Source organism: Micromesistius poutassou (assembly GCF_964030765.1).
Source record: "Micromesistius poutassou genome assembly, chromosome: 3".
NCBI lineage: Eukaryota > Metazoa > Chordata > Actinopteri > Gadiformes > Gadidae > Micromesistius > Micromesistius poutassou.
Genome location: NC_140273.1, coordinates 19,133,687 through 19,156,312, shown reverse-complemented (window position 1 = coordinate 19,156,312; position 22,626 = coordinate 19,133,687). Strand labels below are relative to the sequence as shown.

Below are 22,626 nucleotides of genomic sequence, written 5' to 3'. Positions count from 1 at the left end.
TGCTGCAGCAGTTGTTGTCGTTGGTGCAGCAGTTGTTGTGGGTCCTGCAGATGTTGTGGTGGGTCCAGGAGTTGTGGTGGTTGGTTCTGCAGTTGTCGTTGTTGCTGCAGCAGTTGTTGACTTTGGTGCAGCAGTTGTTGTCCTTGGTGCATCAGTTGTTGTCGTTGGTGCAGCAGTTGTTTTTGTTGGTCCAGCAGTTGTTGTCGTTGGTTCAGCAGTTGTTGACGTTGGTGCATCAGTTGTTGTCATTGGTGCAGCAGTTGTGGTTGTTGGTCCTGCAGGTGTGGTTGTTGGTCCTGCAGTAGTTGTTGTGGGTGCAGCAGTTGTCGTTGGTGCAGCAGTTGTTGTCATTGGCGCAGCAATTGTTGTGGGTCCTGCAGATGTTGTGGTGGGTGCAGCATTTGTCGTTGGTGCAGCGGTTGTTGTCGTTGGTGCAGCAGTTGTTGTGAGTCCTGCAGATGTTGTGGTGGGTCCAGGAGTTGTCGTTGGTGCAGCAGTTGTTGTCGCTGGTGTAGTAGTTGTTTTCGTTGGTCCAGCAGTTGTTGTCGTTGGTTCAGCAGTTGTCGTCGTTGGTTCAGCAATTGTTGTCGTTGGTGCAGCAATTGTTGTCGTTGGTACAGCAGTTGTCATTGTCGGTGCGGCAACTGTCGTTGTTGGTGCAGCAGTTGTTGTCGTTGGTGCAGTAGTTGTTTTCGTTGGTCCAGCAGTTGTCGTTGGTACAGCAGTTGTTGTCGTTGGTGCAGCAGTAGTTGTGGGCCCTGCAGATGTTGTGGTGGATCCAGCAGTTGTGATGGTTGGACCTGCAGTTGTCGTTGCTGCAGCAGTTGTTGTCATTGGTGCAACAGTTGTTTTCGTTGGTGCAGCAGTTGTTGTCGTTGGTGTAGCAGTTGTTGTCGTTAGTGCAGCAGTTGTTGTTGTGGGTCCTGCAGTTATTGTGGTGGGTCCAGCAATTGTCGTTGTTGGTCCTGAAGCTGTCGTTTTTGGTGCAGCTGTTGTTGTTCGTGTAGCAGTTGTTGTCATTAGTGTAGCAATTGTGGTGGGTACAGCAGTTTCCGTTGGTCCAGCAGTTGTTGTAGTGAGTCCAGCAGTTGTTGTCGTTGGTGCAGCAGTTGTTGTCGTTGGTCCGGAAGTTGTTGTTGCTGCAGCAGTTGTTGTCGTTGGTGCAGCAGTTGTTGTTATTGGTTCAGCATTTGTTGTCGTTGGTGCAGCAATTGGTTTCGTTGGTGCAGCAATTGTTGTTGTTGGTGCAGCAGTTGTTGTCGTTGGTGCAGCAGTTGTTGTCGTTGGTTCAGCAGTTGTCGTCATTGGTGCAGCAGTTGTCGTTGGTGCAGCAGTTGTTGTCATTGGTGCAGCAGTTGTTGTGGGTCCTGCAGATGTTGTGGTGGGTCCAGGAGTTGTGGTGGTCGGTTCTGCAGTTGTTGTTGTTGCTGTAGCAATTGTTGTCGTTGGTGCAGCAGTTGTCGTCGTTGGTGCAGCAGTTGTTGTTGTTGGTGGTGCAGCAGTTGTTGTCGTTGGTGCAGCAGTTGTTGTTGTTGGTCCTGCAGTTGTTGTGGTTACTGCAAATGTTATGGTGGGTCCAGCAGTTGTCGTTGGTGCAGCAGTTGTTGTCGTTGTTGCAGCAATTGTTGTGGGTCCTGCAGATGTTGTGGTGGGTACAGCAGTTGTCGTTGGTGCAGCAGTTGTTGTCGCTGGTGTAGTAGTTGTTTTCGTTGGTCCAGCAGTTGTTGTCGTTGGTGCAGCAGCTGTTGTTGTTGGTCCAGCAGTTGTTGTCGTTGGTGCATCAGTTGTTGTCATTGGTGCAGTAGTTGTGGTTGTTGGTTCAGGAGTAGTTGTGGTGGGTGCAGCAGTTGTTGATGGTGCAGCAGTTGTTGTCGTTGGTGCAGCAGTTGTTGTGGGTACTGCAAATGTTGTGGTGGGTCCAGCAGTTGTGGTGGTTGGTTCAGCATTTGTCGTTGTTGCTTCAGCAATCGTTGTCGTTGGTGCAGCTGTTGTCGTTGGTCGAGCAGTTGTCGTCGTTGGTAAAGCAGTTGTTGTCGTTGGTGTAGCAGTTGTTGTTGTTGGTCCTGCAGTTGTTGTGGTTACTGCAAATGTTATGGTGGGTCCAGCAGTTGTCGTTGGTGCAGCAGTTGTTGTCGTTGTTGCAGCAATTGTTGTGGGTCCTGCAGATGTTGTGGTGGGTACAGCAGTTGTCGTTGGTGCAGCAGTTGTTGTCGCTGGTGTAGTAGTTGTTTTCGTTGGTCCAGCAGTTGTTGTCGTTGGTGCAGCAGCTGTCGTTGTTGGTCCAGCAGTTGTTGTCGTTGGTGCATCAGTTGTTGTCATTGGTGCAGTAGTTGTGGTTGTTGGTTCAGGAGTAGTTGTGGTGGGTGCAGCAGTTGTTGATGGTGCAGCAGTTGTTGTCGTTGGTGCAGCAGTTGTTGTGGGTACTGCAAATGTTGTGGTGGGTCCAGCAGTTGTGGTGGTTGGTTCAGCATTTGTCGTTGTTGCTTCAGCAATCGTTGTCGTTGGTGCAGCTGTTGTCGTTGGTCGAGCAGTTGTCGTCGTTGGTAAAGCAGTTGTTGTCGTTGGTGTAGCAGTTGTTGTCGTCGGTGCAGCAGTCGTTGATGTTGTGGATCCCACGGTAGTAGTTAATAGTCCAGTAGTTGTTGTTGGTTCTGCAGCTGTTCTTGATGGTTTTGCTGTTGTAGTTGTTGGGCCTGCAGTTGTTCTTTGTACTGCAGTTGTAGTGAATCCTACTGTAGCAGTTGTGGATATTGCTGTAGTAGTTGTGTGTATTGCATTTGTTGTTATTGGTCCTGCAGTTGTCTGTCCTTCTGTTGTGGCTGTGGGTCCTACAGTTGTTGTTGTTGGTCCTGCAATTGTTGTTGTTGCTGCAGCAAATGTTGTTGTTGGTGCAGCAGTTGTTGGCGTTATTTCAGCAGTTGTTGTTGTTGGTCCTGCAATTGTTGTTTTTGATGCAGCAGTTGTTGTTGGTGGTCCAGCAGTTGTTGTCGTTGGTGCAGCAATTGTTGTCATTGGTGCAACAATTGTGGTTGTTGGTCCAGGAGTAGTTGTGGTGGGTGCAGCAGTTGTTGTTGGTGCAGCAATTGTTGTCGTTGGGGCAGCAGTTGTCGTTGGTGCAGCAGTTGTGATTGTTGGTGCCGCAGTTGTCATTGTTGTTGCAACTATTGTCGTCGTTGGTGCAGCAGTTGTTGTTGTTGGTGCAGCACTTGTTGTCGTTGGTGCAGCAGTTGTTGTCATTGGTGCAACAGTTGTTGTGGGTGCTGCAGATGTTGTGGTGGGTCCAGCAGTTGTTGTTGGTCCTGAAGTTATCGTTGTTGGTGCAGCAGTTGTTGTTGTTGGTGCATCAGTTGTTGTTGATGTAGCAATTGTTGTTGTTGGTGCAGCAGTTGTTGTTGTTGGTGCAGCAGTTGTTGTCATTGGTGCAGCAGTTGTTGTGGGTGCTGCAGATGTTGTGGTGGGTCCAGCAGTTGTTGTTGGTCCTGAAGTTATCGTTGTTGGTGCAGCAGTTGTTTTTGTTGGTCCAGCAGTTGTTGTCGTTGGTTCAGCAGTTGTTGTTGTTGGTGCATCAGTTGTTGTCATTGGTGCAGAAGTTGTGGTTGTTGGTCCTGCAATAGTTGTGGTGGGTGCAACAGTTGACCTTGGTGCATCAGTTGTTGTCATTGGTGCAGCAGTTGTGGTTGTTGGTCCTGCAGTTGTTGTGGTTACTGCAAATGTTGTGGTGGGTCCAGCAGTTGTTGTTGGTGCAGCAGTTGTTGTCGTTGGTGCAGCAGTTTTTGTTGTGAGTCCTGCAGTTATTGTGTTGGGTCCAGCAGTTGTTGTTGTTGGTCCTGAAGTTGTCATTGTTGGTGCATCAGTTGTTGTTTGTGTAGCAGTTGTTGTCATTGGTGCAGCAGGTGTGGTTGTTGGTCCTGCAGTAGTTGTGGTGGGTGCAGCAGTTGTCGTTGGTGCAGCAGTTGTTTTTGTTGGTCCAGCATTTGTTGTCGTTGGTTCAGCAGTTGTTGTCGTTGGTGCAGCAGTTGTGGTTGTTGGTCCTGCAGTTGTTGTGGTTACTGCAAATGTTATGGTGGGTCCAGCAGTTGTCGTTGGTGCAGCAGTTGTTGTCGTTGGTGCAGCAATTGTTGTGGGTCCTGCAGATGTTGTGGTGGGTGCAGCAGTTGTCGTTGGTGCAGCAGTTGTTGTCGCTGGTGTAGTAGTTGTTTTCGTTGGTCCAGCAGTTGTTGTCGTTGGTTCAGCAGTTGTCGTCGTTGGTGCAGCAGTTTTTGTTGTGAGTCCTGCAGTTATTGTGTTGGGTCCTGCAGTTGTTGTTGTTGGTCCTGAAGTTGTCATTGTTGGTGCATCAGTTGTTGTTTGTGTAGCAGTTGTTGTCATTGGTGCAGCAGGTGTGGTTGTTGGTCCTGCAGTAGTTGTTGTGGGTGCAGCAGTTGTCGTTGGTGCAGCAGTTGTTGTCATTGGTGCAGCAATTGTTGTGGGTCCTGCAGATGTTGTGGTGGGTGCAGCACTTGTCGTTGGTGCAGCAGTTGTTGTCGCTGGTGTAGTAATTGTTTTCGTTGGTCCAGCAGTTCTTGTCGTTGGTTCAGCAGTTGTTGTCGTTGGTTCAGCAGTTGTCGTCGTTGGTTCAGCAATTGTTGTCGTTGATGCAGCAAATGTTGTCGTTGGCACAGCAATTGTCATTGTCGGTGCGGCAACTGTCGTTGTTGGTGCAGCAGTTGTTGTCGTTGGTGCAGCAGTTGCCGTTGTTCCTGCAGCAGTTGTTGTTGGTGCAGCAGTTGTCGTTGTTGGTGCAGCAGTTGTTGTTGTTGGTGCAGCAGTTGTTGTCGTTGGTGAAGCAGTTGTTGTGGGCCCTGCAGATATTGTGGTGGATCCAGCAGTTGTGGTGGTTGGTCCTGCATTTGTCGTTGCTGCAGCAGTTTTTGTCGTTGGTGCAGCAATTGTTGTCGTTGGTGCAACATTTGTTGTCGTTGGTAAAACAGTTGTGGTTGTTGGTCCTTCAGTAGTTGTAGTAGGTGCAGCAGTTGCAGTTCGTCCTGCAGTTGTTCTTGCTGCAGCATTTGTTCTCTTTGGTCCAGCAGTTGTTGTCGTTGGTTCCGCAGTTGTCGTCTTTGGTTCAGCAATTGTTGTCATTGATGCAGCAAATGTTGTCGTTGGCACAGCAATTGTCATTGTCGGTGCGGCAACTGTCGTTGTTGGTGCAGCAGTTGTTGTCGTTGGTGCAGCAGTTGCCGTTGTTCCTGCAACAGTTGTTGTTGGTGCAGCAGTTGTCGTTGTTGGTGCAGCAGTTGTTGTTGTTGGTGCAGCAGTTGTTGTCGTTGGTGAAGCAGTTGTTGTGGGCCCTGCAGATATTGTGGTGGATCCAGCAGTTGTGGTGGTTGGTCCTGCATTTGTCGTTGCTGCAGCAGTTTTTGTCGTTGGTGCAGCAATTGTTGTCGTTGGTGCAACATTTGTTGTCGTTGGTAAAACAGTTGTGGTTGTTGGTCCTTCAGTAGTTGTAGTGGGTGCAGCAGTTGTACTTCGTCCTGCAGTTGTTCTTGCTGCCGCATTTGTTCTCTTTGGTCCAGCAGTTGTTGTTGTTGGTTTAGCAGTTGCTGTTGGTTTAGCAGTTGTTGTCGTTGGTGCAGCAGTTGTTGTCATTGGTTCAGCAGCTGTTGTCGTTGGTTCAGCAGTTGTCGTCATTGGTGCAGCAGTTGTCGTTGGTGCAGCACTTGTTGTCGTTGGTGCAGCAGTTGTTGTGGGTCCTGCAGATGTGGTGGGTCCAGGAGTTGTGGTGGTCGGATCTGCAGTTGTCGTTGTTGCTGCAGCAGTTGTTGTGGGCCCTGCAGATATTGTGGTGGATCCAGCAGTTGTGGTGGTTGGTCCTGCATTTGTCGTTGCTGCAGCAGTTTTTGTCGTTGGTGCAGCAATTGTTGTCGTTGGTGCAACATTTGTTGTCGTTGGTAAAACAGTTGTGGTTGTTGGTCCTTCAGTAGTTGTAGTGGGTGCAGCAGTTGTAGTTCGTCCTGCAGTTGTTCTTGCTGCAGCATTTGTTCTCTTTGGTCCAGCAGTTGTTGTTGTTGGTTTAGCAGTTGTTGTTGGTTTAGAAGTTGTTGTCGTTGGTGCAGCATTTGTGGTTGTTGGTCCTGCAGTTGTCGTTGTTGCTTCGGCATTTGATGTTGTTGGTGCAGCAGTTGTTGTCATTGGTGCAGCAGCTGTTGTCGTTGGTTCAGCAGTTGTCGTCATTGGTGCAGCAGTTGTCGTTGGTGCAGCACTTGTTGTCGTTGGTGCAGCAGTTGTTGTGGGTCCTGCAGATGTGGTGGGTCCAGGAATTGTGGTGGTCGGATCTGCAGTTGTCGTTGTTGCTGCAGCAGTTGTTGTAGTTGGTGCAACATTTGTTATAGTTGGTCGAGCAGTTGTCATTGTTGGTGTAGCAGTTGTTGTCGTTAGTGCAGCAGTTGTTGTTGTGGGTCCTGCAGTTATTGTGGTGGGTCCAGCAATTGTGGTTGTTGGTCCTGAAGCTGTCGTTTTTGGTGCAGCTGTTGTTGTTCGTGTAGCAGTTGTTGTCATTAGTGCAGCAATTGTGGTGGGTACAGCAGTTGTCGTTGGTACAGCAGCTGTTGTCGTTGGTGCAGCAGTTGTTGTCATTGGTGCAGCAGTTGTTTTCGTTGGTCCAGCAGTTGTTGTGGTGAGTCCAGCAGTTGTTGTCGTTGGTGCAGCAGTTGTTGTCGTTGGTCCGGAAGTTGTTGTTGCTGCAGCAATTGTTGTCGTTGGTGCAGCAGTTGTTGTTGTTGGTTCAGCATTTGTTGTCGTTGGTGCAGCAATTGTTTTCGTTGGTGCAGCAATCGTTGTCATTGGTTCAGCAGTTGTTGTGGGTCCTGCAGATGTTGTGGTGGGTCCAGGAGTTGTGGTGGTCGGTTCTGCAGTTGTTGTTGTTGCTGTAGCAATTGTTGTCGTTGGTGCAGCATTTGTTGTCGTTGGTCGACCAGTTGTCGTCGTTGGTGCAGCATTTGTGGTTGTTGGTCGTGCAGTTGTCGTTGTTGCTTCGGCAGTTGATGTCGTTGCTGCAGCAGTTGTTGTCGTTGGTGCAGCAGTTGTTTTCGTTGGTCCAGCAGTTGTTGTAGTGAGTCCAGCAGTTGTTGTCGTTGGTTCAGCAGTTGTCGTCGTTGGTGCAACAGTTGTCGTTGGTGCAGCAGTTGTTGTGGGTCCTGCAGATGTTGTGGTGGGTCCAGGAGTTGTGGTGGTTGGTTCTGCAGTTGTCGTTGTTGCTGCAGCAGTTGTTGACTTTTGTGCAGCAGTTGTTGTCCTTGGTGCATCAGTTATTGTCGTTGGTGCAGCAGTTGTTTTTGTTGGTCCAGCAGTTGTTGTCTTTGGTTCAGCAGTTGTTGACGTTGGTGCATCAGTTGTTGTCATTGGTGCAGCAGTTGTGGTTGTTGGTCCTGCAGGTGTGGTTGTTGGTCCTGCAGTAGTTGTTGTGGGTGCAGCAGTTGTCGTTGGTCCAGCAGTTGTTGTCATTGGTGCAGCAATTGTTGTGGGTCCTGCAGATGTTGTGGTGGGTGCAGCATTTGTCGTTGGTTCAGCGGTTGTTGTCGTTGGTGCAGCAGTTGTTGTGGGTCCTGCAGATGTTGTGGTGGGTCCAGGAGTTGTCGTTGGTGCAGCAGTTGTTGTCGCTGGTGTAGTAGTTGTTTTCGTTGGTCCAGCAGTTGTTGTCGTTGGTTCAGCAGTTGTCGTCGTTGGTTCAGCAATTGTTGTCGTTGGTGCAGCAATTGTTGTCGTTGGTACAGCAGTTGTCATTGTCGGTGCGGCAACTGTTGTTGTTGGTGCAGCAGTTGTTGTCGTTGGTGCAGCAGTTGTTTTCGTTGGTCCAGCAGTTGTCGTTGGTACAGCAGTTGTTGTCGTTGGTGCAGCAGTAGTTGTGGGCCCTGCAGATGTTGTGGTGGATCCAGCAGTTGTGATGGTTGGACCTGCAGTTGTCGTTGTTGCTGCAGCAGTTGTTGTCATTGGTGCAGCAGTTGTTTTCGTTGGTGCAGCAGTTGTTTTCGTTGGTCCAGCAGTTGTTGTAGTGAGTTCAGCAGTTGTCGTCGTTGGTGCAACAGTTGTCGTTGCTGCAGCAGTTGTTGTCGTTGGTGCAGCAGTTGTTGTGGGTCCTGCAGATGTTGTGGTGGGTCCAGGAGTTGTGGTGGTTGGTTCTGCAGTTGTCGTTGTTGCTGCAGCAGTTGTTGACTTTGGTGCAGCAGTTGTTGTCCTTGGTGCATCAGTTGTTGTCGTTGGTGGAGCAGTTGTTTTTGTTGGTCCAGCAGTTGTTGTCGTTGGTTCAGCAGTTGTTGACGTTGGTGCATCAGTTGTTGTCATTGGTGCAGCAGTTGTGGTTGTTGGTCCTGCAGGTGTGGTTGTTGGTCCTGCAGTAGTTGTTGTGGGTGCAGCAGTTGTCGTTGGTGCAGCAGTTGTTGTCATTGGCGCAGCAATTGTTGTGGGTCCTGCAGATGTTGTGGTGGGTGCAGCATTTGTCGTTGGTGCAGCGGTTGTTGTCGTTGGTGCAGCAGTTGTTGTGAGTCCTGCAGATGTTGTGGTGGGTCCAGGAGTTGTCGTTGGTGCAGCAGTTGTTGTCGCTGGTGTAGTAGTTGTTTTCGTTGGTCCAGCAGTTCTTGTCGTTGGTTCAGCAGTTGTCGTCGTTGGTTCAGCAATTGTTGTCGTTGGTGCAGCAATTGTTGTCGTTGGTACAGCAGTTGTCATTGTCGGTGCGGCAACTGTCGTTGTTGGTGCAGCAGTTGTTGTCGTTGGTGCAGTAGTTGTTTTCGTTGGTCCAGCAGTTGTCGTTGGTACAGCAGTTGTTGTCGTTGGTGCAGCAGTAGTTGTGGGCCCTGCAGATGTTGTGGTGGATCCAGCAGTTGTGATGGTTGGACCTGCAGTTGTCGTTGTTGCTGCAGCAGTTGTTGTCATTGGTGCAGCAGTTGTTTTCGTTGGTGCAGCAGTTGTTGTCGTTGGTGTAGCAGTTGTTGTCGTTAGTGCAGCAGTTGTTGTTGTGGGTCCTGCAGTTATTGTGGTGGGTCCAGCAATTGTTGTTGTTGGTCCTGAAGCTGTCGTTTTTGGTGCAGCTGTTGTTGTTCGTGTAGCAGTTGTTGTCATTAGTGCAGCAATTGTGGTGGCTACAGCAGTTGTCGTTGGTGCAGCAGCTGTTGTCGTTGGTGCAGCAGTTGTTGTCGTTGGTGCAGCAGTTGTTTTCGTTGGTCCAGCAGTTGTTGTAGTGAGTCCAGCAGTTGTTGTCGTTGGTTCAGCAGTTGTCGTCGTTGGTGCAACAGTTGTCGTTGGTGCAGCAGTTGTTGTCGTTGGTTCAGCAGTTGTCGTCATTGGTGCAGCAGTTTTTGTTGTGAGTCCTGCAGTTATTGTGTTGGGTCCTGCAGTTGTTGTTGTTGGTCCTGAAGTTGTCATTGTTGGTGCATCAGTTGTTGTTTGTGTAGCAGTTGTTGTCATTGGTGCAGCAGGTGTGGTTGTTGGTCCTGCAGTAGTTGTTGTGGGTGCAGCAGTTGTCGTCGGTGCAGCAGTTGTTGTCGTTGGTGCAGCAATTGTTGTGGGTCCTGCAGATGTTGTGGTGGGTGCAGCAGTTGTCGTTGGTGCAGCAGTTGTTGTCGCTGGTGTAGTAGTTGTTTTCGTTGGTCCAGCAGTTGTTGTCGTTGGTTCAGCAGTTGTCGTCGTTGGTTCAGCAATTGTTGTCGTTGGTGCAGCAAATGTTGTCGTTGGCACAGCAATTGTCATTGTCGGTGCGGCAACTGTCGTTGTTGGTGCAGCAGTTGTTGTCGTTGGTGCAGCAGTTGCTGTTGTTGCTGCAGCAGTTGTTGTTGGAGCAGCAGTTGTCGTTGTTGGTGCAGCAGTTGTTGTTGTTGGTGCAGCAGTTGTCGTTGTTGGTGCAGCAGTTGTTGTCGTTGGTGAAGCAGTTATTGTGGTCCCTGCAGATGTTGTGGTGGATCCAGCAGTTGTGGTGGTTGGTCCTGCATTTGTCGTTGCTGCAGCAGTTTTTGTCGTTGGTTCAGCAGTTGTCGTCGTTGGTGCAACAGTTGTCGTTGGTGCAGCAGTTGTTGTGGGTACTGCAGATGTTGTGGTTGGTCCAGGAGTTGTGGTGGTTGGTTCTGCAGTTGTCGTTGTTGCTGCAGCAGTTTTTGACTTTCGTGCAGCAGTTGTTGTCCTCGGTGCATCAGTTGTTGTCGTTGGTGCAGCAGTTGTTTTTGTTGGTCCAGCAGTTGTTGTCGTTGGTTCAGCAGTTGTTGTCGTTGGTGCAGCAGTTGTGGTTGTTGGTCCTGCAGTTGTTGTGGTTACTGCAAATGTTATGGTGGGTCCAGCAGTTGTCGTTGGTGCAGCAATTGTTGTGGGTCCTGCAGATGTTGTGGTGGGTGCAGCAGTTGTCGTTGGTGCAGCAGTTGTTGTCGCTGGTGTAGTAGTTGTTTTCGTTGGTCCAGCAGTTGTTGTCGTTGGTTCAGCAGTTGTCGTCGTTGGTTCAGCAGTAGTTGTGGGCCCTGCAGATGTTGTGGTGGATCCAGCAGTTGTGATGGTTGGACCTGCAGTTGTCGTTGTTGCTGCAGCAGTTGTTGTCATTGGTGCAGCAGTTGTTTTCGTTGGTGCAGCAGTTGTTTTCGTTGGTCCAGCAGTTGTTGTAGTGAGTTCAGCAGTTGTCGTCGTTGGTGCAACAGTTGTCGTTGCTGCAGCAGTTGTTGTCGTTGGTGCAGCAGTTGTTGTGGGTCCTGCAGATGTTGTGGTGGGTCCAGGAGTTGTGGTGGTTGGTTCTGCAGTTGTCGTTGTTGCTGCAGCAGTTGTTGACTTTGGTGCAGCAGTTGTTGTCCTTGGTGCATCAGTTGTTGTCGTTGGTGGAGCAGTTGTTTTTGTTGGTCCAGCAGTTGTTGTCGTTGGTTCAGCAGTTGTTGACGTTGGTGCATCAGTTGTTGTCATTGGTGCAGCAGTTGTGGTTGTTGGTCCTGCAGGTGTGGTTGTTGGTCCTGCAGTAGTTGTTGTGGGTGCAGCAGTTGTCGTTGGTGCAGCAGTTGTTGTCATTGGCGCAGCAATTGTTGTGGGTCCTGCAGATGTTGTGGTGGGTGCAGCATTTGTCGTTGGTGCAGCGGTTGTTGTCGTTGGTGCAGCAGTTGTTGTGAGTCCTGCAGATGTTGTGGTGGGTCCAGGAGTTGTCGTTGGTGCAGCAGTTGTTGTCGCTGGTGTAGTAGTTGTTTTCGTTGGTCCAGCAGTTGTTGTCGTTGGTTCAGCAGTTGTCGTCGTTGGTTCAGCAATTGTTGTCGTTGGTGCAGCAATTGTTGTCGTTGGTACAGCAGTTGTCATTGTCGGTGCGGCAACTGTCGTTGTTGGTGCAGCAGTTGTTGTCGTTGGTGCAGTAGTTGTTTTCGTTGGTCCAGCAGTTGTCGTTGGTACAGCAGTTGTTGTCGTTGGTGCAGCAGTAGTTGTGGGCCCTGCAGATGTTGTGGTGGATCCAGCAGTTGTGATGGTTGGACCTGCAGTTGTCGTTGTTGCTGCAGCAGTTGTTGTCATTGGTGCAGCAGTTGTTTTCGTTGGTGCAGCAGTTGTTGTCGTTGGTGTAGCAGTTGTTGTCGTTAGTGCAGCAGTTGTTGTTGTGGGTCCTGCAGTTATTGTGGTGGGTCCAGCAATTGTTGTTGTTGGTCCTGAAGCTGTCGTTTTTGGTGCAGCTGTTGTTGTTCGTGTAGCAGTTGTTGTCATTAGTGCAGCAATTGTGGTGGCTACAGCAGTTGTCGTTGGTGCAGCAGCTGTTGTCGTTGGTGCAGCAGTTGTTGTCGTTGGTGCAGCAGTTGTTTTCGTTGGTCCAGCAGTTGTTGTAGTGAGTCCAGCAGTTGTTGTCGTTGGTTCAGCAGTTGTCGTCGTTGGTGCAACAGTTGTCGTTGGTGCAGCAGTTGTTGTCGTTGGTTCAGCAGTTGTCGTCATTGGTGCAGCAGTTTTTGTTGTGAGTCCTGCAGTTATTGTGTTGGGTCCTGCAGTTGTTGTTGTTGGTCCTGAAGTTGTCATTGTTGGTGCATCAGTTGTTGTTTGTGTAGCAGTTGTTGTCATTGGTGCAGCAGGTGTGGTTGTTGGTCCTGCAGTAGTTGTTGTGGGTGCAGCAGTTGTCGTCGGTGCAGCAGTTGTTGTCGTTGGTGCAGCAATTGTTGTGGGTCCTGCAGATGTTGTGGTGGGTTCAGCAGTTGTCGTTGGTGCAGCAGTTGTTGTCGCTGGTGTAGTAGTTGTTTTCGTTGGTCCAGCAGTTGTTGTCGTTGGTTCAGCAGTTGTCGTCGTTGGTTCAGCAATTGTTGTCGTTGGTGCAGCAAATGTTGTCGTTGGCACAGCAATTGTCATTGTCGGTGCGGCAACTGTCGTTGTTGGTGCAGCAGTTGTTGTCGTTGGTGCAGCAGTTGCTGTTGTTGCTGCAGCAGTTGTTGTTGGAGCAGCAGTTGTCGTTGTTGGTGCAGCAGTTGTTGTTGTTGGTGCAGCAGTTGTCGTTGTTGGTGCAGCAGTTGTTGTCGTTGGTGAAGCAGTTATTGTGGTCCCTGCAGATGTTGTGGTGGATCCAGCAGTTGTGGTGGTTGGTCCTGCATTTGTCGTTGCTGCAGCAGTTTTTGTCGTTGGTTCAGCAGTTGTCGTCGTTGGTGCAACAGTTGTCGTTGGTGCAGCAGTTGTTGTGGGTACTGCAGATGTTGTGGTTGGTCCAGGAGTTGTGGTGGTTGGTTCTGCAGTTGTCGTTGTTGCTGCAGCAGTTTTTGACTTTCGTGCAGCAGTTGTTGTCCTCGGTGCATCAGTTGTTGTCGTTGGTGCAGCAGTTGTTTTTGTTGGTCCAGCAGTTGTTGTCGTTGGTTCAGCAGTTGTTGTCGTTGGTGCAGCAGTTGTGGTTGTTGGTCCTGCAGTTGTTGTGGTTACTGCAAATGTTATGGTGGGTCCAGCAGTTGTCGTTGGTGCAGCAATTGTTGTGGGTCCTGCAGATGTTGTGGTGGGTGCAGCAGTTGTCGTTGGTGCAGCAGTTGTTGTCGCTGGTGTAGTAGTTGTTTTCGTTGGTCCAGCAGTTGTTGTCGTTGGTTCAGCAGTTGTCGTCGTTGGTGGAGCAGTTTTTGTTGTGAGTCCTGCAGTTATTGTGTTGGGTCCTGCAGTTGTTGTTGTTGGTCCTGAAGTTGTCATTGTTGGTGCATCAGTTGTTGTTTGTGTAGCAGTTGTTGTCATTGGTGCAGCAGGTGTGGTTGTTGGTCCTGCAGTAGTTGTTGTGGGTGCAGCAGTTGTCGTTGTTGCAGCAGTTGTTGTCGTTGGTGCAGCAATTGTTGTGGGTCCTGCAGATGTTGTGGTGGGTGCAGCAGTTGTCGTTGGTGCAGCAGTTGTTGTCGCTGGTGTAGTAGTTGTTTTCGTTGGTCCAGCAGTTGTTGTCGTTGGTTCAGCAGTTGTCGTCGTTGTTTCAGCAATTGTTGTCGTTGGTGCAGCAAATGTTGTCGTTGGCACAGCAATTGTCATTGTCGGTGCGGCAACTGTCGTTGTTGGTGCAGCAGTTGTTGTCGTTGGTGCAGCAGTTGCCGTTGTTGCTGCAGCAGTTGTTGTTGGTGCAGCAGTTGTCGTTGTTGGTGCAGCAGTTGTTGTTGTTGGTGCAGCAGTTGTCGTTGTTGGTGCAGCAGTTGTTGTCGTTGGTGAAGCAGTTATTGTGGGCCCTGCAGATGTTGTGGTGAATCCAGCAATTGTGGTGGTTGTTCCTGCATTTGTCGTTGCTGCAGCAGTTTTTGTCGTTGGTGCAGCAATTGTTGTCGTTGGTGCAACATTTGTTGTCGTTGATAAAACAGTTGTGGTTGTTGGTCCTTCAGTAGTTGTAGTGGGTGCAGCAGTTGTAGTTCGTCCTGCAGTTGTTCTTGCTGCAGCATTTGTTCTCTTTGGTCCAGCAGTTGTTGTTGTTGGTGCAGCAGTTGTTGTCGTTGGTGCAGCAGTTGTTTTTGTTGGTCCAGCAGTTGTTGTGGTGAGTCCAGCAGTTGTTGTCATTGGTGCAGCAGTTGTTGTCGTTGGTCCGGAAGTTTTTGTTGCTGCAGCAGTTGTTGTCGTTGGTTCAGCAGTTGTTGTTGTTGGTTCAGCATTTGTTGTCGTTGGTGCAGCAATTGTTTTCGTTGGTGCAGCAATTGTTGTTGTTGGTGCAGCAGTTGTCGTTGGTGCAGCAGTTGTTGTCTTTGGTTCAGCAGTTGTCGTCATTGGTGCAGCGGTTGTCGTTGGTGCAGCAGTTGTTGTCATTGGTGCAGCAGTTGTTGTGGGTCCTGCAGATGTTGTGGTGGGTCCAGGAGTTGTGGTGGTCGGTTTTGCAGTTGTTGTTGTTGCTGTAGCAATTGTTGTCATTGGTGCAGCATTTGTTATCGTTGGTCGACCAGTTGTCGTCGTTGGTGCAGCAGTTGTTGTTGTTGGTGGTGCAGCAGTTGTTGTCGTTGGGTCAGCAGTTGTTTTTGTTGGTCCAGCAGTTGTCGTTGGTTCAGCAGTTGTTGTCGTTGGTGCAGCCGTAGTTGTGGGCCCTGCATTTGTTGTGGTGGGTCCAGCAGTTGTGATGGTTGGACCTGCAGTTGTCGTTGTTGCTGCAGCAGTTGTTGTCGTTGGTGCAGCAGTTGTTTTCGTTGGTGCAGCAGTTGTTGTCGTTGGTTCAGCAGTTGTCGTCGTTGGTGCAACAGTTGTCGTTGGTGCAGCAGTTGTTGTCATTGGTGCAGCAGTTGTTGTGGGTCCTGCAGATGTTGTGGTGGGTCCAGGAGTTGTCGTTGGTGCAGCAGTTGTTGTCGCTGGTGTAGTAGTTGTTTTCGTTGGTCCAGCAGTTGTTGTCGTTGGTTCAGCAGTTGTCGTCGTTGGTTCAGCAATTGTTGTCGTTGGTGCAGCAATTGTTGTCGTTGGTACATCAGTTGTCATTGTCGGTGCGGCAACTGTCGTTGTTGGTGCAGCAGTTGTTGTCGTTGGTGCAGCAGTTGTTTTCGTTGGTCCAGCAGTTGTCGTTGGTACAGCAGTTGTTGTCGTTGGTGCAGCAGTAGTTGTGGGCCCTGCAGATGTTGTGGTGGATCCAGCAGTTGTGATGGTTGGACCTGCAGTTGTCGTTGTTGCTGCAGCAGTTGTTGTCATTGGTGCAGCAGTTCTTTTCGTTGGTGCAGCAGTTGTTGTCGTTGGTGTAGCAGTTGTTGTCGTTAGTGCAGCAGTTGTTGTTGTGGGTCCTGCAGTTATTGTGGTGGGTCCAGCAATTGTTGTTGTTGGTCCTGAAGCTGTCGATTTTGGTGCAGCTGTTGTTGTTCGTGTAGCAGTTCTTGTCATTAGTGCAGCAATTGTGGTGGCTACAGCAGTTGTCGTTGGTGCAGCAGCTGTTGTCGTTGGTGCAGCAGTTGTTGTCGTTGGTGCAGCAGTTGTTTTCGTTGGTCCAGCAGTTGTTGTAGTGAGTCCAGCAGTTGTTGTCGTTGGTTCAGCAGTTGTCGTCGTTGATGCAACAGTTGTCGTTGGTGCAGCAGTTGTTGTCGTTGGTGCAGCAGTTGTTGTGGGTCCTGCAGATGTTGTGGTGGGTCCAGGAGTTGTGGTGGTTGGTTCTGCAGTTGTCATTGTTGCTGCAGCAGTTGTTGACTTTGGTGCAGCAGTTGTTGTCCTTGGTGCATCAGTTGTTGTCGTTGGTGCAGCAGTTGCTTTTGTTGGTCCAGCAGTTGTTGTCGTTGGTTCAGCAGTTGTTGTCGTTGGTGCATCAGTTGTTGTCATTGGTGCAGCAGTTGTGGTTGTTGGTCCTGCAGGTGTGGTTGTTGGTCCTGCAGTAGTTGTTGTGGGTGCAGCAGTTGTCGTTGGTGCAGCAGTTGTTGTCATTGGTGCAGCAATTGTTGTGGGTCCTGCAGATGTTGTGGTGGTTGCAGCATTTGTCGTTGGTGCAGCAGTTGTTGTCGCTGGTTCAGCAATTGTTGTCGTTGATGCAGCAAATGTTGTCGTTGGCACAGCAATTGTCATTGTCGGTGCGGCAACTGTCGTTGTTGGTGCAGCAGTTGTTGTCGTTGTTGCAGCAGTTGCCGTTGTTCCTGCAGCAGTTGTTGTTGGTTCAGCATTTGTGGTGGTTGGTCCTGCATTTGTCGTTGCTGCAGCAGTTTTTGTCGTTGGTGCAGCAATTGTTGTCGTTGGTGCAACATTTGTTGTCGTTGGTAAAACAGTTGTGGTTGTTGGTCCTTCAGTAGTTGTGGTGGGTGCAGCAGTTGTTGTTGGTGCAGCAGTTGTTGGCGTTAGTTCAGCAGTTGTTGTTGTTGGTCCTGCAATTGTTGTTTTTGATGCAGCAGTTGTTGTTGGTGGTCCAGCAGTTGTTGTCGTTGGTGCAGCAATTGTTGTCATTGGTGCAACAATTGTGGTTGTTGGTCCAGGAGTAGTTGTGGTGGGTGCAGCAGTTGTTGTTGGTGCAGCAATTGTTGTCGTTGGGGCAGCAGTTGTCGTTGGTGCAGCAGTTGTGATTGTTGGTGCAGCAGTTGTCATTGTTGTTGCAACTATTGTCGTCGTTGGTGCAGCAGTTGTTGTTGTTGGTGCAGCACTTGTTGTCGTTGGTGCAGCAGTTGTTGTCATTGGTGCAACATTTGTTGTGGGTGCTGCAGATGTTGTGGTGGGTCCAGCAGTTGTTGTTGGTCCTGAAGTTATCGTTGTTGATGCAGCAGTTGTTGTTGTTGGTGCATCAGTTGTTGTTGATGTAGCAATTGTTGTTGTTGGTGCAGCAGTTGTTGTTGTTGGTGCAGCAGTTGTTGTCATTGGTGCAGCAGTTGTTGTGGGTGCTGCAGATGTTGTGGTGGGTCCAGCAGTTGTTTCTGTTGGTCCAGCAGTTGTTGTCGTTGGTTCAGCAGTTGTTGTTGTTGGTGCATCAGTTGTTGTCATTGGTGCAGAAGTTGTGGTTGTTGGTCCTGCAATAGTTGTGGTGGGTGCAGCAGTTGACCTTGGTGCATCAGTTGTTGTCATTGGTGCAGCAGTTGTGGTTGTTGGTCCTGCAGTTGTTGTGGTTACTGCAAATGTTGTGGTGGGTCCAGCAGTTGTTGTTGGTGCAGCAGTTGTTGTCGTTGGTGCAGCAGTTTTTGTTGTGAGTCCTGCAGTTATTGTGTTGGGTCCAGCAGTTGTTGTTGTTGGTCCTGAAGCTGTCATTGTTGGTGCATCAGTTGTTGTTTGTGTAGCAGTTGTTGTCATTGGTGCAGCAGGTGTGGTTGTTGGTCCTGCAGTAGTTGTGGTGGGTGCAGCAGTTGTCGTTGGTGCAGCAGTTGTTTTTGTTGGTCCAGCATTTGTTGTCGTTGGTTCAGCAGTTGTTGTCGTTGGTGCAGCAGTTGTGGTTGTTGGTCCTGCAGTTGTTGTGGTTACTGCAAATGTTATGGTGGGTCCAGCAGTTGTCGTTGGTGCAGCAGTTGTTGTCGTTGGTGCAGCAATTGTTGTGGGTCCTGCAGATGTTGTGGTGGGTGCAGCAGTTGTCGTTGGTGCAGCAGTTGTTGTCGCTGGTGTAGTAGTTGTTTTCGTTGGTCCAGCAGTTGTTGTCGTTGGTTCAGCAGTTGTCGTCATTGGTGCAGCAGTTTTTGTTGTGAGTCCTGCAGTTATTGTGTTGGGTCCTGCAGTTGTTGTTGTTGGTCCTGAAGTTGTCATTGTTGGTGCATCAGTTGTTGTTTGTGTAGCAGTTGTTGTCATTGGTGCAGCAGGTGTGGTTGTTGGTCCTGCAGTAGTTGTTGTGGGTGCAGCAATTGTCGTTGGTGCAGCAGTTGTTGTCATTGGTGCAGCAATTGTTGTGGGTCCTGCAGATGTTGTGGTGGGTGCAGAATTTGTCGTTGGTGCAGCAGTTGTTGTCGCTGGTGTAGTAATTGTTTTCGTTGGTCCAGCAGTTGTTGTCGTTGGTTCAGCAGTTGTTGTCGTTGGTTCAGCAGTTGTCGTCGTTGGTTCAGCAATTGTTGTCGTTGATGCAGCAAATGTTGTCGTTGGCACAGCAATTGTCATTGTCGGTGCGGCAACTGTCGTTGTTGGTGCAGCAGTTGTTGTCGTTGGTGCAGCAGTTGCCGTTGTTCCTGCAGCAGTTGTTGTTGGTGCAGCAGTTGTCGTTGTTGGTGCAGCAGTTGTTGTTGTTGGTGCAGCAGTTGTTGTCGTTGGTGAAGCAGTTGTTGTGGGCCCTGCAGATATTGTGGTGGATCCAGCAGTTGTGGTGGTTGGTCCTGCATTTGTCGTTGCTGCAGCAGTTTTTGTCGTTGGTGCAGCAATTGTTGTCGTTGGTGCAACATTTGTTGTCGTTGGTAAAACATTTGTGGTTGTTGGTCCTTCAGTAGTTGTAGTGGGTGCAGCAGTTGTAGTTCGCCCTGCAGTTGTTCTTGCTGCAGCATTTGTTCTCTTTGGTCCAGCAGTTGTTGTTGTTGGTTTAGCAGTTGTTGTTGGTTTAGCAGTTGTTGTCGTTGGTGCAGCATTTGTGGTTGTTGGTCCTGCAGTTGTCGTTGTTGCTTCGGCATTTGATGTTGTTGGTGCAGCAGTTGTTGTCATTGGTGCAGCAGCTGTTGTCGTTGGTTCAGCAGTTGTCGTCATTGGTGCAGCAGTTGTCGTTGGTGCAGCACTTGTTGTCGTTGGTGCAGCAGTTGTTGTGGGTCCTGCAGATGTGTTGGGTCCAGGAATTGTGGTGGTCGGATCTGCAGTTGTCGTTGTTGGTGTAGCAGTTGTTGTCGTTAGTGCAGCAGTTGTTGTTGTGGGTCCTGCAGTTATTGTGGTGGGTCCAGCAATTGTGGTTGTTGGTCCTGAAGCTGTCGTTTTTGGTGCAGCTGTTGTTGTTCGTGTAGCAGTTGTTGTCATTAGTGCAGCAATTGTGGTGGGTACAGCAGTTGTCGTTGGTACAGCAGCTGTTGTCGTTGGTGCAGCAGTTGTTGTCATTGGTGCAGCAGTTGTTTTCGTTGGTCCAGCAGTTGTTGTGGTGAGTCCAGCAGTTGTTGTCGTTGGTGCAGCAGTTGTTGTCGTTGGTCCGGAAGTTGTTGTTGCTGCAGCAATTGTTGTCGTTGGTGCAGCAGTTGTTGTTGTTGGTTCAGCATTTGTTGTCGTTGGTGCAGCAATTGTTTTCGTTGGTGCAGCAATCGTTGTCATTGGTTCAGCAGTTGTTGTGGGTCCTGCAGATGTTGTGGTGGGTCCAGGAGTTGTGGTGGTCGGTTCTGCAGTTTTTGTTGTTGCTGTAGCAATTGTTGTCGTTGGTGCAGCATTTGTTGTCGTTGGTCGACCAGTTGTCGTCGTTGGTGCAGCATTTGTGGTTGTTGGTCCTGCAGTTGTCGTTGTTGCTTCGGCAGTTGATGTCGTTGCTGCAGCAGTTGTTGTCGTTGGTGCAGCAGTTGTTTTCGTTGGTCCAGCAGTTGTTGTAGTGAGTCCAGCAGTTGTTGTCGTTGGTTCAGCAGTTGTCGTCGTTGGTGCAACAGTTGTCGTTGGTGCAGCAGTTGTTGTCGTTGGTGCAGCAGTTGTTGTGGGTCCTGCAGATGTTGTGGTGGGTCCAGGAGTTGTGGTGGTTGGTTCTGCAGTTGTCGTTGTTGCTGCAACAGTTGTTGACTTTGGTGCAGCAGTTGTTGTCCTTGGTGCATCAGTTATTGTCGTTGGTGCAGCAGTTGTTTTTGTTGGTCCAGCAGTTGTTGTCTTTGGTTCAGCAGTTGTTGACGTTGGTGCATCAGTTGTGGTCATTGGTGCAGCAGTTGTGGTTGTTGGTCCTGCAGGTGTGATTGTTGGTCCTGCAGTAGTTGTTGTGGGTGCAGCAGTTGTCGTTGGTCCAGCAGTTGTTGTCATTGGTGCAGCAATTGTTGTGGGTCCTGCAGATGTTGTGGTGGGTGCAGCATTTGTCGTTGGTTCAGCGGTTGTTGTCGTTGGTGCAGCAGTTGTTGTGGGTCCTGCAGATGTTGTGGTGGGTCCAGGAGTTGTCCTTGGTGCAGCAGTTGTTGTCGCTGGTGTAGTAGTTGTTTTCGTTGGTCCAGCAGTTGTTGTTGTTGGTTCAGCAGTTGTCGTCGTTGGTTCAGCAATTGTTGTCGTTGGTGCAGCAATTGTTGTCGTTGGTACAGCAGTTGTCATTGTCGGTGCGGCAACTGTCGTTGTTGGTGCAGCAGTTGTTGTCGTTGGTGCAGCAGTTGTTTTCGTTGGTCCAGCAGTTGTCGTTGGTACAGCAGTTGTTGTCGTTGGTGCAGCAGTAGTTGTGGGCCCTGCAGATGTTGTGGTGGATCCAGCAGTTGTGATGGTTGGACCTGCAGTTGTCGTTGTTGCTGCAGCAGTTGTTGTCATTGGTGCAGCAGTTGTTTTCGTTGGTGCAGCAGTTGTTTTCGTTGGTCCAGCAGTTGTTGTAGTGAGTCCAGCAGTTGTTGTCGTTGGTTCAGCAGTTGTCGTCGTTGGTGCAACAGTTGTCGTTGCTGCAGCAGTTGTTGTCGTTGGTGCAGCAGTTGTTGTGGGTCCTGCAGATGTTGTGGTGGGTCCAGGAGTTGTGGTGGTTGGTTCTGCAGTTGTCGTTGTTGCTGCAGCAGTTGTTGACTTTGGTGCAGCAGTTGTTGTCCTTGGTGCATCAGTTGTTGTCGTTGGTGCAGCAGTTGTTTTTGTTGGTCCAGCAGTTGTTGTCGTTGGTTCAGCAGTTGTTGACGTTGGTGCATCAGTTGTTGTCATTGGTGCAGCAGTTGTGGTTGTTGGTCCTGCAGGTGTGGTTGTTGGTCCTGCAGTAGTTGTTGTGGGTGCAGCAGTTGTCGTTGGTGCAGCAGTTGTTGTCATTGGCGCAGCAATTGTTGTGGGTCCTGCAGATGTTGTGGTGGGTGCAGCATTTGTCGTTGGTGCAGCGGTTGTTGTCGTTGGTGCAGCAGTTGTTGTGAGTCCTGCAGATGTTGTGGTGGGTCCAGGAGTTGTCGTTGGTGCAGCAGTTGTTGTCGCTGGTGTAGTAGTTGTTTTCGTTGGTCCAGCAGTTGTTGTCGTTGGTTCAGCAGTTGTCGTCGTTGGTTCAGCAATTGTTGTCGTTGGTGCAGCAATTGTTGTCGTTGGTACAGCAGTTGTCATTGTCGGTGCGGCAACTGTCGTTGTTGGTGCAGCAGTTGTTGTCGTTGGTGCAGTAGTTGTTTTCGTTGGTCCAGCAGTTGTCGTTGGTACAGCAGTTGTTGTCGTTGGTGCAGCAGTAGTTGTGGGCCCTGCAGATGTTGTGGTGGATCCAGCAGTTGTGATGGTTGGACCTGCAGTTGTCGTTGCTGCAGCAGTTGTTGTCATTGGTGCAACAGTTGTTTTCGTTGGTGCAGCAGTTGTTGTCGTTGGTGTAGCAGTTGTTGTCGTTAGTGCAGCAGTTGTTGTTGTGGGTCCTGCAGTTATTGTGATGGGTCCAGCAATTGTTGTTGTTGGTCCTGAAGCTGTCGTTTTTGGTGCAGCTGTTGTTGTTCGTGTAGCAGTTGTTGTCATTAGTGCAGCAATTGTGGTGGCTACAGCAGTTGTCGTTGGTGCAGCAGCTGTTGTCGTTGGTGCAGCAGTTGTTGTCGTTGGTGCAGCAGTTGTTTTCGTTGGTCCAGCAGTTGTTGTAGTGAGTCCAGCAGTTGTTGTCGTTGGTTCAGCAGTTGTCGTCGTTGGTGCAACAGTTGTCGTTGGTGCAGCAGTTGTTGTCGTTGGTTCAGCAGTTGTCGTCGTTGGTGCAGCAGTTTTTGTTGTGAGTCCTGCAGTTATTGTGTTGGGTCCTGCAGTTGTTGTTGTTGGTCCTGAAGTTGTCATTGTTGGTGCATCAGTTGTTGTTTGTGTAGCAGTTGTTGTCATTGGTGCAGCAGGTGTGGTTGTTGGTCCTGCAGTAGTTGTTGTGGGTGCAGCAGTTGTCGTCGGTGCAGCAGTTGTTGTCGTTGGTGCAGCAATTGTTGTGGGTCCTGCAGATGTTGTGGTGGGTGCAGCAGTTGTCGTTGGTGCAGCAGTTGTTGTCGCTGGTGTAGTAGTTGTTTTCGTTGGTCCAGCAGTTGTTGTCGTTGGTTCAGCAGTTGTCGTCGTTGGTTCAGCAATTGTTGTCGTTGGTGCAGCAAATGTTGTCGTTGGCACAGCAATTGTCATTGTCGGTGCGGCAACTGTCGTTGTTGGTGCAGCAGTTGTTGTCGTTGGTGCAGCAGTTGCTGTTGTTGCTGCAGCAGTTGTTGTTGGATCAGCAGTTGTCGTTGTTGGTGCAGCAGTTGTTGTTGTTGGTGCAGCAGTTGTCGTTGTTGGTGCAGCAGTTTTTGTCGTTGGTTCAGCAGTTGTCGTCGTTGGTGCAACAGTTGTCGTTGGTGCAGCAGTTGTTGTCGTTGGTGCAGCAGTTGTGGTGGTTGGTTCAGCAGTTGTCGTTGTTGCTGCAGCAGTTGTTGACTCTGGTGCAGCAGTTGTTGTCCTTGGTGCATCAGTTGTTGTCGTTGGTGCAGCAGTTGTTTTTGTTGGTCCAGCAGTTGTTGTCGTTGGTTCAGCAGTTGTTGTCGTTGGTGCATTAGTTGTTGTCATTGGTGTAGCAGTTGTGGTTGTTGGTCCTGCAATAGTTGTGGTGGGTGCAGCAGTTGACCTTGGTGCATCAGTTTTTGTCATTGGTGCAGCAGTTGTGGTTGTTGGTCCTGCAGTTGTTGTGGTTACTGCAAATGTTATGGTGGGTCCAGCAGTTGTCGTTGGTGCAGCAGTTGTTGTCGTTGGTGCAGCAATTGTTGTGGGTCCTGCAGATGTTGTGGTGGGTACAGCAGTTGTTGTTGGTGCATC

At 49.8% G+C, this 22,626-nt stretch overlaps 1 protein-coding gene across 1 annotated transcript in view; it reads right to left on the bottom strand.

Annotated features, from left to right (window-relative positions):
* Window positions 1-22,626, bottom strand: part of LOC311341101 (uncharacterized protein) — a gene marked incomplete at both ends in the record, with an annotated part of 53,959 nt that overhangs the window by 21,529 nt on the left and 9,804 nt on the right. Inside the window, 7 exons of the mRNA XM_084466005.1 lie at window positions 9,832-9,882; window positions 10,204-10,263; window positions 10,636-10,995; window positions 11,047-11,097; window positions 12,121-12,189; window positions 12,625-12,711; window positions 19,849-20,360. Of these exons, the coding sequence (XP_084322131.1) occupies window positions 9,832-9,882; window positions 10,204-10,263; window positions 10,636-10,995; window positions 11,047-11,097; window positions 12,121-12,189; window positions 12,625-12,711; window positions 19,849-20,360 (1,190 nt within the window). The remainder of the gene's footprint in view (window positions 1-9,831; window positions 9,883-10,203; window positions 10,264-10,635; window positions 10,996-11,046; window positions 11,098-12,120; window positions 12,190-12,624; window positions 12,712-19,848; window positions 20,361-22,626) is intronic.